The sequence below is a fragment of the Rhipicephalus sanguineus genome, chromosome 2 (genome assembly GCF_013339695.2).
Source record: "Rhipicephalus sanguineus isolate Rsan-2018 chromosome 2, BIME_Rsan_1.4, whole genome shotgun sequence".
In the NCBI taxonomy this organism is placed as follows: Eukaryota; Metazoa; Arthropoda; class Arachnida; order Ixodida; family Ixodidae; genus Rhipicephalus; species Rhipicephalus sanguineus.
Window position 1 is genome coordinate 131,979,784 of NC_051177.1, and position 16,224 is coordinate 131,996,007.

The window sequence follows — 16,224 nt, forward strand, 5'->3', positions numbered from 1 at the left end:
ACCGCCCACTGTTGTGACTTAACACCGCCAGAACGAACGCGGAACGAACAGAGATCTCCGATTCCCCCCCCCCCCCCCCCCTAGTGCTCTTTTCGAATATTTATGCTTGATGATATATTTTATATGCAGACAAATTCATAGGTTGTACCAATCCGAGGTAATAAACCTCTTGCACTACTAAGTACCATTCTCTTACACAACGTTTATTTACAGCGGACGAAGTTCCCTGTCGTAGGCGTTTTTGGTGACGGTGTCTGTCCCCGCCCGCCGGTTTCCTTTACATATACGTGAATTGTAAAAAAAAGATACTACATTTTTCGCAGGCACCTATTCGTAGCACTATTGAATATTTGCCTTTCGTTGAGAAGCAGAAGAAGAAGTTGTCGAGAAGAACGCGTGAGCTCTCAAGAAAGAAGAGAAAGAAGAAAGCATCCGCCATGGACTGTTCCAACTGCTATGTGTAAATAATGTAAATATAGTCTTGTTTCTTCAAGTGCCATGACCAGTTATTTCACAAAGTGGTGCCGAAACCCGGGAGTACTCGCCGGGACAATACATGCTACCAGTGCTCATCGGGAACTTTTGAACGGAAGACGGCACTTCGTGAGGACAGCGGCAACCTTAGAAGAAAGCCAGAAAGGATATCCTGAAGGGACATATGCCGCTGCTTTTCGCCGTGACAGCAAACTGACCAGTCGATTGAGGTGAGCATGGTCACGCATTGTTGAAGCAACATGAATCGCGTCAGAGCGCTGAAAGAGAAGCGAGCCGCGCGACGACATATGAATACGCGTCTCATCAATGAAGCCAAAGCCGTGATGGAAAGTGCTGACAGTGCAAAGATTTCATCTTTGATTGAACGGCTACAAGGCAACAACGCAGATTTGAATAAAGTTAACGCCGAGCTGGAAGAGCTTATTCCAGAGGACGAGTTCGCTACAGAGTTTGAAGCTGTGTTGACATATCAAGACGCTGCGCTAGAAATGCTGGGACAGCTGAAGGCTCGGGAGTGGCAATTGCGTCAAAACCCTTGTTCTACGACAACCCAGTCTCTACCTGCAAGGCCATCCCAGACGCCTGAGGATCGCACACCGTGCAAGGCAATCAAGCTTCCCACACTCCAGCTGCAGACATTTGACGGACAGCTCTGCCACTGGCCTTCCTTTGTGGAGCAGTTTAAGACCTCTGTGGAGGAAAACGAAAACCTGACAAAGGAGAAAAGTTTCAATATCTAAAGACTCTATTGAAAGGGGACGCAGCCGCCGCATTTCTGGTCTGCAAGCGACGGCCGAGTGCTTAGACGATGCCATCGAGATTCTGAAGAGTCGTTTCGGAGATAGCCGGCGTATCGTACAGGACCATCTACGCCGACTGCGCGCTCTACCAGCAGTTGATTTTCGGAAGACGTCTACAACCTTCGAAAGCTGTTGGATTATGTGCATTGTCACATCAGAGGTCTGAAAGGATTAAACGTCGTCCTGCCAGTTATGCAACTATGATGAGGGATATTTTGTTAAGGCATTGCCAACAGACCTCCGTCGTGGTTATTACCGGAAAGAAGCCAACCTAAGGTCACCACCGTCTACGACAGATAATGCAAGCTCGGGGCAACAAGAGCATGAGCTCATCATCGACAGCCACAGCTGAGAAGGAGTTGCAAGAACTCCTGAAGTATCTTCACGTGGAAGTTGAAAGCCGCGAAAGAAGTGAAGCTCATGACTGAAGGAAAGAAAGGCGCCCGTCACCCGAAGAGAAAGGAACTTGAATGCCCCTCTACCAACAGCAGCGGTCTTGCAGTCTTCCTGAAATGCCAAGGATAAAGACTGTCTGTTTTGGGGTCTGCAAAGCATGCGACTCCAGTTTGTGACAGCAGTATTACCTATGAAGAACAGTTGAAGAAATTGGCTGCCGAGAAGCGATGTTATCGATGCACCGTTAAGGGGGCATCTAGCCAAGACTGCTACAGAAAGGTCAAGTGCGGAACATGTGGAGGTAGACACGTTTCTTCAGTGTGCGATCCCAAGTGGAGACCTAGAAAAAAGAACACGAAGGCTCCGTAACTGCAAACAGTCTGCATACCAGCTCTCATTCGTCCGTGGACTCTGAAGTCTCCTTGCAAACATTAGGGCATGGGTCATGGGGGGAAAACAAAAAAAGGCCTATATTTGTGGCATTGTGGGACAGCGGAAGCCAGGTACATTTTATTCGTGAAGATGTATCCAAGACCGCTGGATTGAAAGAACTTGGATCGGTCAATCTACAACTGAATGTCTTTGGACAGAAAAGTTCCGTCGAGACAACATCGTGTCGTCGAACTACAACTTCACAGTCAGTATGACACCAAGGAGTACCTGTTAACCGCCATTGAAGTACCATTCGTCTGCAAGGATGTTGTGCAAGTACCAGTCGACCATGACTTTGTCAGAGACATTGAAATCGAAGGCCATCTCCTTGCTGACAAGTTCGTGATACCTGGCATGGCTGCACGTTCCAGGAATCAGCCTTTTAATCGGTGCTGATCAGCTTGGGCAATTCATGTCGGGAGAGAAACGAAGCGATACCATTGACAGAAAGCTTGGTGGCGATGGGTCTGCCTTTCTGGATGGATGTTGCAAGGGCCAATTTTCTTTTGACACCTCTTTGGAATCAGCTCTCAACGTACGCGTCTTGCGAGTAAGTACGTCTGCTGACTCTACTGACAGATTCTACGGAGGTTCTGGGACTTGGAGAGCATCGGGATTATGCCAGCCGAGAACACTCCGACCAAAGAAAGAATAGGGTGCTGGAAAGATTTGAACAGGAGGTTACTTTCTTCAATGGTCGCTACCAAGTCGCGCTTCCGTGGAAGAAAGTTGTGGACAACTAGATGATAACCGAATACAAAAATGAAGCGGCCTGAAGTATCTGGGGAAAAGAATGCAGAACAATCCGGAGTTGCTGTGGAATATGATGCCACTATCAGGAACTATATGAGATGGGGCATGCCGAGAGAGTACCTCATCAAGTTGTGGAGCAAGAGGGTCGGATTTACTACATGCCGCATCATGCAGTTGTGCGAACCGAGTCCACGACAACTCGGGTAAGAGTAGTTTTTGACGCATCCTCTCACAATCCTGATTCCTCATCCCTTAATGAGCATCTCGAGAAGGGACCAAAGCTACTAGCCGACTTGGTTACTCTTCTCATACGCTTTCGCTTCAACCGTGTTGCTCTGACAGCCGACATAGAGAAAGCCTTTCTCCAGATTAGCGTAAAAATGGAAGACCGAGACGCACTGAGATTCCTATGGTTCAAGGAAATACCCTCTGAGAGTAATGCTGAGCCTGACGTAGAGGAATGGCGCATGACAAGGGTTCCTTTTGGTACCGTATCAAGTCCATTTCTGCTCAACGCCACACTACAACATCACATGAAGGCAGTGAAAGGTCCAACCGAAGAAACGGCCAAGCGGCTTGCAGCATCATTCTATGTTGATGACCTTCTTATCGGAGCCGAACATGAGGATTCAGCAGAAAGAATATACCGAGACGCAAACGACATTATGAAGCGAGCAGGAATGCGTTTGATGAAATGGTCATCAAATTCCAAACGCTGAGAGATCTCATTAGTACAGCTGAAGGAGATGGTGCAAGCGCAGGGGTTGTCAAGATATTGGGGCTCTTGTGGGCTTCTATGACAGCCCAGATGACAGTAGCGGCAAAACCAGCGTTATGTTCTTGGGAGAAAGGGCAAAGACCTTGTAAGAGATATGTGCTACAAGCAGTGTCAGGATATTCGATCCACTGGGAATGGTTGCACCTTTCAGCCTCAGGCCAAGATATTGTTTCAGGAGCTGTGGCAAAGAAAAGCAGATTGGGACGAAGATTTGCCTTCGATATTGCTGTACAGTGGAAGAATGGTGCTCGAATCTGCAGTGCCTTCCTTCTATGACGTATCGCACGATGGATATGAAGACTGGGCTACAAGTCACTTCTGCAACTTCACATATTTTGTGATGCTATTCAGAAGGCGTATGGAACGTGTGCGTATTTGAATTCCTTGATCAAGAGAATGTCGCTCATAGTCAACTCATTATGGCGAAGTCGCGAGTGGCGCCTCTGCAGAAAGTGCCTTTGCCAAGACAGGAATTTACTTGGAACTTTGCTTGGAGCAAGGCTAGGGAACTTTCGAAGGATGTTCTTAATAACTGCAGGTTGGAAACATTCTTTTGGACAGATTCCAAGGTCGCACTACACTGGATAAAGGGATCCGCAAAGAAATGGAAAGCTTTTGTCGAAAATATAGTGTACTGAAATTCAAGCATGTTCTGTGAACGGCCAATGGCGACACTGCCCCGGTGCGAATAATCCTGCGGATTACCTCACACGTGGAGTGCCATGCAACTTCTCAAGACAAACACATTGTGGTGGACAGGACCACCATGGTTAACAGAAATGGAGGATAGATGGCCCAAGACAGTCTTGAAGGTTTTACCTAGTGATTATGTAGACTTAAATGAAGCTAAAGTCGCTGTCGCAAGTTCTACATGTGAGAACATATATGCCTCTATTTGGATCTTCACACATCACTCAGCTTGACGAAAGTATTAACGAATAACTGCATGGTATTTCTGTTTCATTAAAAGGTTGCACAGATTCAAGTAATCAGAGGCCAAGCGCACCTCACCAGCCGAAGAAATCTGCGGACGCAGAAGATACTGGGTCAAGGTGGTTCACGAGGATGCTTATGCGGAAGAAATCTGTCAAGTTGGAAGGAACACCAGCTGCCTAACAAGTCTGATATAGCAAGCTCTCATCCTTTTCTTGACCAGGAAACGGCCGGTTGCGTGTACGAGGACGACTGCAATTCTCACAGGAAGCAGAAGAAGTCAAGCATCCTATTTTGCTGCCTCGACTTCATCAATTTACAAAACTCTAATAAGAGATTGCCATAAGCGAACACTCCACGGAGGCCTACAAGATACCCTTGCCGAACTTCGAGAAAATTTTGGGTACCACGCGGCAGACAAACGTGAAGAAGATTATCAGAGCTTGCACGCTTGTGTCAAGACGCGCTTAAAGCCAAGCAGCGCATCTGTTGCACCATTACCAAGAGAACGAGTACGCCGATCAGATCCCTTTCAAGCGGTTGGCATAGATTTTGCTGGACCACTCTATGTGAAGGCAGTTACACCAGGACCTACATTGTACTGTTTACTTGTGCCGTCACGAGAGCAGTACATCTTGAATTAGCCACCGACATGTCATCAGAAAGCTTTCTACTCACGTTTCGTCGATTTATAGCATGTCGAGGATTGCCTGATGTGATCTATACAGATAACGCACAGACTTTCAAGAAAGCGTCAAAGAAATCGCCTCTTTGGCCGGAGTATTGTTCGGTAGAGAGCTACAAGACTACTGCTCTCAAAGAAGAATTGAGTGGAAGTTATTGTAGAAAGGGGAGCGTGGTCGGGCGGCTTCTGGGAGAGGTTGATAAGAACTGTCAAGACCAGCCTCCGGAAGATTCTAGGCAAAGCGAAGCTTTCGCCTGAAGAGTTAACCACAGTGTTGTGTGAGGGTAGAGGCGGTAATTAACTCCGGCCCTCACTTACCTGTCAACATCAGCGAGGATAGTGAAATACTAATGCCGGCTCATTTCTTAAGCGGTAAACGCTTAACAAGCCTTCCCTATCCGAACGAAAAGGCCGACACTTCAGGATCAAGATCGACGGTCACGAGAAAGTGGCTCCATCGTAAGCGATGTTGGAGCATTTTTGGAAAAGATGGAGGAAAGAGTACCTGTTAACTTGCTCTCTGCGCACTATGCCAATGTGCAGGGTTCCTAACCATGGAGGAAGGAAAAATAAGGAGAGGCCCTGACGTCACGTTCGTGAAGCCTGCACATCGCAAACACCCGCATCGCCTCCTAGCGAAGGATCCTCGAAACATTTCGCGACTTCCGCCGTGTCGTTTGGAAGCGCATGCGCGATTCGAGCCTTTTTTTTTTTTTTCGCCGTGCAAGCGGCGCCGCCGCATCGACCTTGCCGCCCGCCGCGGCGCAGTCGATTCACGCGTGCTGCTCCTTGTGTGTGTTCTTTAGGAAAGCTACGCAATGCCCCGCTGTTGCGTATGGTTGTGTATACCCGGTGCAAATCGCGTGCACTGCGGAAAAGTACCGGTTGTCACTTTTCATGTGTACGTACACGGTTCGCTTCATTGCTGATCACTAATGCATGGTATATGCATGCGAAGCTCTCGGATGTGCGCTCCTATTGCTTCTTAATCATTGTGTCACTCAGAACACACGTGAACTTTTGTTTTTGGCGTCTGACGCGCCGTACATAACATGCGCCGAAGGCATCGTACGTTTTTAGAGGCTGTGTCGTTCAACGAAAGGGCAATAAACTTATGTTGTTGTTATCGGACTACGTGATGTATGTATTGTGCGGTGTGCACTCGCTGCGTGCTTGTTGTTGGTGCGCACTGAATTACAAACTTTACGTGCATGATCGCGTATACAATACAGCGGTGCCCTCTTTTCGACGTGAAGTTACGTCAACTATAGGTTGGCCTTGCGTCAAATAGCTACAACGCTCACTCCATATACACGAACAAAGAACCGCTAATCCGGCAACCAGATCGGGAAATCGGGCTACGAGAAAGGGAAAGCCTAACGCCCAGCAGAACGCGTAAGTCACTGCTGGGTGAGTTCGAATACGATGATGCAGGGGCTGAATGTTTTTGATCACGGCACGTACCGGTATTCTGTACTGTTGCACAAAAACGCTCCACGAAGAATTTCAGCAAGCAGCGCTCGGGCCTGCCACGCACGAACAGCCTGGTAAACGTCTGCTTGCAACATTTTACTGCGTGCGAACCGCACAATACGCGCTAAGTTTACGCCGGGACTACAAATCCGAGCAGAAGCGAACCCCGCGGAGAGCACGCCGCGGGGCGTCTGCTGTTTTGTTTGCCCCATACCGGTTTGTTTGCCCCATACCGTTTGTTTGCCCCATAAATCTGACGTCACTTCCGCCACACTTTTCGCAATGCATTGGGATACGATAGGGCCTCTCCTTAGTTTTTCCTTCCTCCATGGTTCTAACTATCTCAAAGCTGGTGACATCGTTCTTCTTCATGAAGACAGCATCCCACGGCAGCTATGGAAGATGCGGAGAATCCTAGATGTACATCGTGGACGTGACCAAAATATAAGAAGCTGTTCGGTTAAACTTCCGACAGGCTCTCTAATACGACGACCTGTCCAGCTTCTCTACCCGATGGAACTGTCTTCGCTGTAATGAATTCAAAGTGTGCGGCTTTGCGGTGGGCGGAGGATATGAATATTTGCCTTTTCGTTGTGAAGAAGAAGAAGCTGTCGAGAAGAACGCGTGAGCTCTCAAGAAAGAAGAGAAAGAAGAAAGCATCCGCCATGGACTGTTCAAACTGTTATGTGTAAATAATGTAAATGTAGTTTTGTTTCTTCAGCACTCCGCGTGCAAATCGGTTCTAAATTACCACTTTTCGACGTCGAATAAAAAACTTAATATTGAATTAAAGCGCGTCCCATTCACTTTGCTGTTCTAATTGAAATATGCCATTTCTTACAGCGAATATACTGTGATTGCTGTGTACAGCGTAGTACACAGCAATCGCTCGCGCTTTTTAGGCTTCTGTGCATGGCAAGAATCCGCTGATATCTCCCCGATGCTTCTTTCACGTTTTTCAGTGCTAAAATTACTTCTACTTGAATGTTACATCGCTTTAAAGGGAGCCTGAGCCGCTTCCCCGTGTAATCGTAAAGTAAACTCAGTATGGGTTTACAACATCTACCACTTTAGAGAACGGAAACTGTACCTTTGGCTGCAGTACGTAAATAAGGGTAGCGGCGGCGTACTGAACTGCAATAGAGCGAGGCGAGATGGCGCTGCAAGTACTATCATCATCATTAGAAAAAACGCGTTTTTGCGGCTGTTTCGCCCTGGTCGCGCCAATGAATCGGTCGTGCCTTTGGCCGCGCCAAAGCCAATGAACTCCCATACTGAGTTTACTTTACAATTACACAAGGAAGCGGCTGAGGCCCCCTTTAAAGCGATGTAACATCCAAGTAGTAGTAATTTTAGTACTGAAAACGTGAAAGAAGCATCAGGGAGCAATCAGCGGATTCTTGCCATGCACAGAGTCTAGAAAGCGCGAGCGATTGATGTATACTAAGTGAAGTCTGAATTCCCGTGCGACGTAGCATCATGCAATATGTCGTCATATCTAATGTCTTCACTAAGATGTCGGGGGTGAAATTGACCGCATTTTTGCTTCACTTGTTATTCGTACCACCTGGGTGCAGCTGAACTCTTAATATACTCACTGTAATGGAGTATATTCGCTGTAATAAATGGCGTATTTCAATTAGAACAGCAAAGTGAATGGGACGCGATTTAATACAATATTAAATTTTTGATTCCACGTGGAAGGTGGTAATTTAGAACCGATTTGCACGCGGAGTGCTACGAATAGGTGCCCGCGAAAAATGTAGCAGGGTGATCCACGTAAGATCGAACAAACGATGGCTGGTCGACCTCTCAAATTTATTTCAAAATTTTATATATTATTGCCTGATGAGTGGAAAGAAGAGATCCGCAATTTGTTTTGCCGCCAAAAATTTTTTCGAACCACAGGAAATCAATAATGGCGAAGAGGTGGAGTGTAGCGCTCATCCGCTCTGCTGTTTTGGCCTACTTTCGTTATGAATTGCACAACATATATATTAAGGTTAGGCAGCTGAAATTTATTACCTAAATATATGCATGTTTTTGCTTCTGCTCAGGTATTTTTAGTTTTTATGTGTAGTGTAGATGTTTTTATAAAAAACCTCGAAAGTGGCCCAATCGGCAAAATTTTCTTTATTTTGAAGGTCTTTATCTCAAAAAAGCCTTGTAGCAGAGGTACGAAAACTCCGCATTACGTTCTTCGCATGCGTATCTACCAAAGTGCCAAAGCTTGTATTTATATACCTTTTCAGTAAAGAGATATGATCGGGCTAAGTTCAAGAAAACACCGGACAATGAAAATTTCTGACGACAATTAAAAAAAAACCATTTTTAAAATTTTTTAAACTTTGTCCACTTATTATCCTCCACATCAGCTTTCACAATCATTAAAAACATGTTGCATAATGTCGTTGCACTAATAGTTACGGCCCCTCCAATGAGACCCTTAGGCAAGGATGGGCAATTCCGACTTCTTGCCCAGCAAGTGTATGAAATGCAGGCAGGATTGAATTTCTTTTTATTAAAAGGTCATCAGGTACCTGAAAAGGTGTCGCCGGCACTGAAGACGTTAATTTTGAAATTATTTCGGCACTGCAGCGGCCACGAGCGCGGAGCTACCGAGTAGGCGCGCGCGCACCCGAGATGCTCGTTGTAAGAGACGGCGCAGTGAGAGCTCGTTCTCGCGTCCTCGTTCTGGCGGACGAAATGATACCGAAACGGGAAGAAACAATGCTGAAAGTTCCAGCGGTGATGGTTCGGGAGCTCCGCAAGATAATCCCTGATGTAAGCAAGATCTGTGTTTACAAAATTTTAATGCTCCATTTACGGTATACCAAGGTTTGTGCAAGATGGGTCCCGGCAATGCTTACAGAAGACCCGAAACGGCAACGTGTAGAAAGCCTGCGACTTTCTTCAGGCCTGCGAAACCAATGGCGAGCAGTTCCTGGACTCTATTGTCACTGAGGAAGAGACCTTCGTCCACTACACGAAACCGGAAACGAAACAACAATCCCGTCTCTGCAGGCATCCAGAGTCGCCGGATCCGCTGAAATTCAAACAAACACTGCCTGCCGACAAACTCGTGGCTAGCGTCTTTTGGGACAGGAAACGGTTATTGTTGGTCGAATTCAATTTCCTTGTTAGTGTGAAAATGGCGTTATCGGTACTGGATTGCACAACCATGTGGCACCAACTTGCGCTACGCAAGCCCCCCGCTGTGTCACCAGGTCAAGTGAGGACACCTGACCCCACGATATTTGAGTTGGAACAGTCCTTTTTTCTTGTGTTCTTAGTTTTCCGCGCTCAAAAGTACCAAACTGCATGCCGCTGTCGTCGTTGTTCTTTCTTATTTATTATCTGTTGATCCTCCAGCCAAATAAATCGGGAAATAAAAAATAGGGGTTCGAAAAGTGTTTCTTGGCGTCTTTAATTAAAGAGTTCACCGTGGGCTTCGACGAAGCCATTCCCACAGCTTACCCTGGTCGTTTGATATGTATTTTGCAGATAGCAGCGATGTAGTACGCCCATATGGTCAGCTTATAAACGGTGTTCTGCAGCATGTCCTAGAATTTCCGTAGCGCTGATGTTCGCATGTGGTTCAACGTGTGCTTAGCACCAAGGTTGAGCGTGGGCTGCCACATTCGGTGTTTCTCAGCGCGTAGATGCTGCTGCATTGGTACGTGTAATGAATCACAGCAAAGAATCGTTCCGACATTAAGAGGGAAAATTTTCGTTTGACTTACAGGAACTGTATGGTGGAATCCCGGGCTGTTGTCCTTTCCCTGAAACTGTGTTGCGCAGTTGTTATTGAATCATCTCAACAATGTTCTTATCGATTTACTATGAACACCGAGTAAAACTGAGGAAGAACCTAGAACTCGCTTATTCGGAACATTAGCGACAGCAGTTATTTATAAACCAGCCAAATTGTAAGCAACTTTAGCCACTCTAACAATTTCATGATTGGTACAATCACATATCAGGGATGTATTTTCTATATTAGTAGTTTGTCACTCGTAACCTGAGTGATCAGACCAAATGACATGAGCTATATTATATCATGAAACAAAATTTACTGCATCTCATAATGTGTTACGACACGAAAACATATTCTATAAGTTACCATGAGCATTACATCAGTGCATTAGACGTGAAAAGCGAGCTACTATTTGGTACGCATTCATTTAATGGTTGGTGCAGTCCTTAATAAAACGAGTTGTAGAAATGCACAGGGCATGTGCAAGTAGAGCAGAAACTTGAACATGTGGCTCGCACCCACACCAGGGTACGTAGCAGGGACCCTTCGTATCATGACATTCTACTGATGCGAAAATAAACGGCATTGTCATTGTCTTTAATTATCGACACTATTGACAGCGACGACGCCGAGTCTGGTGACAGCTGCATGAGTGCACGTGTGCGCCTAGCAGACGAAATTTCAGCTGAACTACACGTCACTTGTTTTCGAGTCATGTGTTCAGCTGCGAAGCGGTCTGGAGGTGGCCGCGAAGCAGCGCAGCCAGCGCTACAAATTGGCGGGCTTGCCCCATGTTTTCAATCATGCTCGATACTGGCCATAATAACTAGCATAAATGATCGTTAATCGTTCCTCAGTTGCATTTTGAGTCGCGAATCGCTTTTGCATGCAAACATATTGGCGTGTAAATATAATGTCAGTGCTCCTTAGAACATAAACATAATCAGCGCTTTTGCTCCTCCTTTACACAGTGTGTGTAAGCTAAATTCAAGCCACTTCGGTTACACGAAAACGAAATTGCACAACTCAATGTAATGTGACATGTTCTCTTTAGAATATCCCAATGTAAAGCGGTCTATGTTTATATCAATAGTACAAATTTTGATTAGTTTGTTGCAATATCAGCAACTGCTGTATGCATCCGGTGTTGCTGCAGTAATGTCTTAGGTCAAGCGTGTTACTAGTATTACATTTATTACATTGCCTTATTCTTAGCGCTCATGTTGTCACACCTGTACTCAATTGGAATAATTTTTAATCATACTTTATGTATTTTACTGGTACTTTCTACATAAAACATTCATTTACCAGTTAGCGCGTGTACTCGTCGTTTGATAGCCCTCTCTTTTACTCCTCGCTGCACGAAGAGCCCAAAGAGTGTACTCATTAGCGTAGGCATGTTATAAGTTTCGTATGCTCACGGCTTTGGGGTTCTGAAATTGCGTACGAAATAGAAATTACTTTTGGTATACGCCCTAACGTAGAGTCTTGCCAAGTTTTGTTATTAGTCTGTATGTATGTGCATGTATGTTCCGCACCTCGGTGAGGAAGATGTCTCATCTCTTGCTCTACGCAGCCCATTACCATGTGTGTTCAACTCATCTCCCCGCCTCCCCTTTCCCTTTGCGTGGACGTACTGCGCAGTGGCGTGCGTAGTCGCTACTCTGTTCGGCTAGCTTTCGAACATTTTCTCGTGCACAAGTAGTACCGAGTGACGTGTTCTTATTGCATTTGGGCGTCATAATAGCCTAACAATAACACTGCGAGCGCTATTTTTCGATGGCAGTGTCTCCGTGATTGCTCTTGCAGTTAAAAACGACCTTTCCCCCGAAACAATCACGTTTCTAGGTCCATTCAAGGGTACTTGCCCTCTTTTCTGCATGCCCCTCTAGAAATGAAGGAAATGAAGTTGTGTGAAACGATTCGGTTCATTGACTGAAGTTAAGCGAAATGAAGGAGAAAAGCTATACCGATTTGACTACACAGCTGCGCTGACTGATTTTGATATAGCGAAATTCTGACAAACAGCAATATATTACAACTTTGATTTAATTAAGTGAACTTTTTCATATATGACTCTGAGACAAACTACCGAAATGTCGCAGTTATTGCGACTTTGCAATCAAATACATATTTGTTGAGGTATAATTGCCTAGACAGACTTACCAGGCGGGATGACACCAATTGCAGGACCTGGTAAACCAGGTGAGGGAACAACTGCTACACCTGGAGCCACTGGAGAACCTTGAAATGTAAGATTTTCTTAGGATATGATGCATCAAGACCTGCCTAACATACTGCACATTGCATGTGTTAATTCACAACGTACGGTGCATTGAAATTAAAAGTACTCAAGGCCTCAGTGCTAGGAAGCAAACCGGATGATATTACCTGGTAAACCTCTCGGCCTTCCTCTTCATCTCTCTCTCTCTCTGAAGGCCTTAAGCGAGTGTTACAACATTTGTACATTTGTACATGTTACAAAATTTGTACATCTTGAGCTTTGTCATGAACGATGCAAATAATGACACATTTTTTAATCCTGCGCCTTGTGTGGCATTCCAATAATTTTAAACGTATGGCGCTTGCATACAATTGTGAGAAACTTCAACGCCCGAGTTAAAAAAAGCTTAGCGTTATAAAATTGAAGATTTATCTTGTTTCTACACACTTCTCCGCGTGTTTTCTATATAAGATGTCTTATGAAGCCTACATGGAGCGTCCATATGATGGAGAGGCAGTTAACCTATTTGCAATATTTTTAATACTAAATTTAGAACCTGTGTATTTTATAAGCGCCCATCAAACCAAGCAGTGTTGTCTAAATAACAATGTACAGCTGCTCGTTCGTGCTTCAATTTAGCTAATTGATAAGGGTTACGAACTTGCACCGAATCGAGAAACTTGTGTTCTATTGCAGTTAGAAAGGCCACACAAAATCAACGTGGCGTTACTCCCCGCTGCGAGTCACATCGTGTTTAACTCGTGGGTACAAGTAACATCGTGTTGAACTTGACCCTACGAGTAAGGTCGAGGGACGTCGCTAGTAACGTCGTGGAGAGCCGTTTTTGGTAAAACATACACGTTTCAGCGCAATTTAGAAAGCATAGAAATGGCGAAACATTCAGGAAATTTATTGAAAAGAAATTGCAGATATCAAACTCAATATGCACTAACTGCTATTATCGTCAATTTACCTTCCTCTCCATGTTTAAATCTCCCCCAGCCAGTTCCCATGTGAAGGGTAGCAAACCGGTCTTCCTAAACTGGTTAACCTCCCTGCGTTTACTTTACTATTTCTTCTCTGTCTTCATGTCGCAAGGCATTTCGAAAATGCAGGTATTTAGTTCCGCTTACAATGCAATGTTTCTCCTCAAAATTCCTTGATGGAAAAGGGATATGATATACTCATAAGATTTTCTTTCGCTTGTTTTTTGATGGGAATAAGTATCGGGACCCAGATATGCACTGTAGTTCTTTTCGTTATGAGCACTCAAAATTCAGAAAATGCCAAACTGGCGGATAATTATTTTGTGACCAACGCTTCTATATGGTTTTTCATGCGACCAAATTTTTTTGCGAAGCTAACATTGAAATGATTGTTCTGAGCCTGAAGCATTGGGCTGCAGTAAATTTCATCAAAATCGGGAACGGGGGCTAGGACGACCTATTCATTATTATATGGAAAAACCCAGCTACTTCTACGGCTGTTGTGGGTTCAGATTGAATCCTGTTTAAGAAATACTGTTGTTATTGAAAGCAAATATATCAAAAATTCCGAATTTTTTATTTTCGCCAAATTCAGTGTAGTGGAACTACGGAATGAACAACTCATTAAAGCTGAACTTTCGGGGTTGATACGAATAATGAAAGCACTTTTGCTGGCAGGAGGAAGAGCAACGCAGCTCTCGCTCATTTTTCCCTAGCGTAAAGGTAATGTTTTTGCTAGAGCTGTTTGCACAAAAGACGCATTTGGCTCATATGTCTCAAGTAGAATTCTTAAAACAAAGTGTGTAACCTGCTCCCCTCATAAACATCTCGTTGGAATGTCGATGTGTACATGAATGTGAAATATAATTGGTTTCTGATGAATGCCTCCATTATAGTTAGGTGAAAAATGCTTGAACGAGGCGTGTCACTGGAGCCTACGTTTTCTCTTTTGACTACTTTTACGTACTGATTGATACATGAAAGCAACCTCAAGGAAAATTCTGATCCTAACTAGTCAAAGTCGGAAGGCAATAAAACTCAACTAGAACACGATTTTTGAAACAACAAGCCGACAGGAAGGGCATTATTATAAAACCCCTGGACAAAGCAGGGAGTCTAGCAACCTGGTAAATTGAAAAATATAAAGGCGAGGTTATCAGGCCGCTAATAAAAAACACCCATTACCGAAAGCTAACCTCCGACACAACTCATGAGTATAGCAACGACGTACAGCCTATTGCCGCGTGCGTTTCCTATTATCGCTTTTGCTGTATTCGGGTTTCGCCCACAAAGACTGTCAGCAACGCTCAGCGCAAACAGCGCCTCATTGTTAGAGAAACTTCCCAATTATTGTAGATCGTTTTGTTAAGATTGCGCGCAAGACGCGAACACTAGAGATTATTCTAGTGTTTGCGCGGCCACCAGCGATATTGCTGAAATATTTGACGGCACATGTATAAATACCGACGCGCTTCACCGCTTGTTAGTTGATCGACGGTCGACGCTTTGTTCGCCGCTATCAGTGTTTTGCTGTAGTTTGACTTCGAGTTACCCGGCCACAAGTTCGGCCAAATACACAGTTTAATCTCTGACGTGCTCACTGCTGCTTTCGTCGACGTCACGACCACGTGACAATATGATAACAGATTTCCTGGCCAGGGGTATTGGACATACAGCCGAGTACCGCCTCTTGATGCCTTAAGGCTCGTCCACGCTGCGACTAGCCCTGGTCGCGCGAGCTAGATAGTAGCAAATGGTCGCTAATGGCCGCTTCGGTCGCAAGGCAACTGCCTTGGCTCATTCGCTCGCTGCTCGATTTCTTAGTCACGTGAGTGCAGTCGCAAACGTCTGGCAATCAGATGCTCACGAACAGAACGTCAGCTTACTTTACGGGGCAACGCCAATGCGAGAAGACGTGAATTCAATGTGGAGGCGGGTATTCGCAATGCCCATAAAACGTCACGACACAAGCGGATGCCAGGAGAACCCCCACGAGGAGGGTCAGCAGACGGCAAACTGCCAGCTCTCACTGGCAGCCGTTCCCTTGTTCGTCTGTGCCAGCCCGATTGTTAGCGCGTTGGCAGGAAGGGAACACTACGACTTTGCATGTTTCCTGACCATTTCAGTCGAAACTCACCCTGTTTTACTTGCATATAGTATTCATCAGTGTTTTTGTAGTGCATGAAGCCCATAACATTGTGCGCGGCAGGTCGTGCGGGCTCGCGATGTGCTCATCGGTAACTGAGCAATCTCAAATTGGCGATACCTTATAATAGGCTGCTTTATCCTTTGTCAGAAAAGCGCTCTTATGAAACGCACGAGCGAAGTTTCAGTCATTCGAGAACGCGTCCGCTCTACTGCTATCATGGAGCGAACGTCCTCAACGCCGTCCTTCACTTGTGTTTGCGTGCATAGCCAGCACTGCGCCTCTTCGTTTTGTACGTTTGTTGATGAGTGGCAACACACTGCAAGCGATTTTCTTATTGAAAGTTTTGAGAGCAAGATGTTCTCC

General features: G+C 45.4%; 1 protein-coding gene across 1 annotated transcript in view; it reads right to left on the bottom strand.

Annotated features, from left to right (window-relative positions):
- The window catches only part of LOC119383669 (formin-2-like), a 113,693-nt gene that overhangs the window by 14,603 nt on the left and 82,866 nt on the right, over positions 1-16,224 (bottom strand). Inside the window, exons 6-7 of the mRNA XM_049412925.1 lie at positions 12,669-12,746; positions 10,489-10,533 (exon numbers count right to left, since the gene is read on the bottom strand). Coding sequence (XP_049268882.1) covers positions 10,489-10,533; positions 12,669-12,746 — 123 coding nt within the window. The remainder of the gene's footprint in view (positions 1-10,488; positions 10,534-12,668; positions 12,747-16,224) is intronic.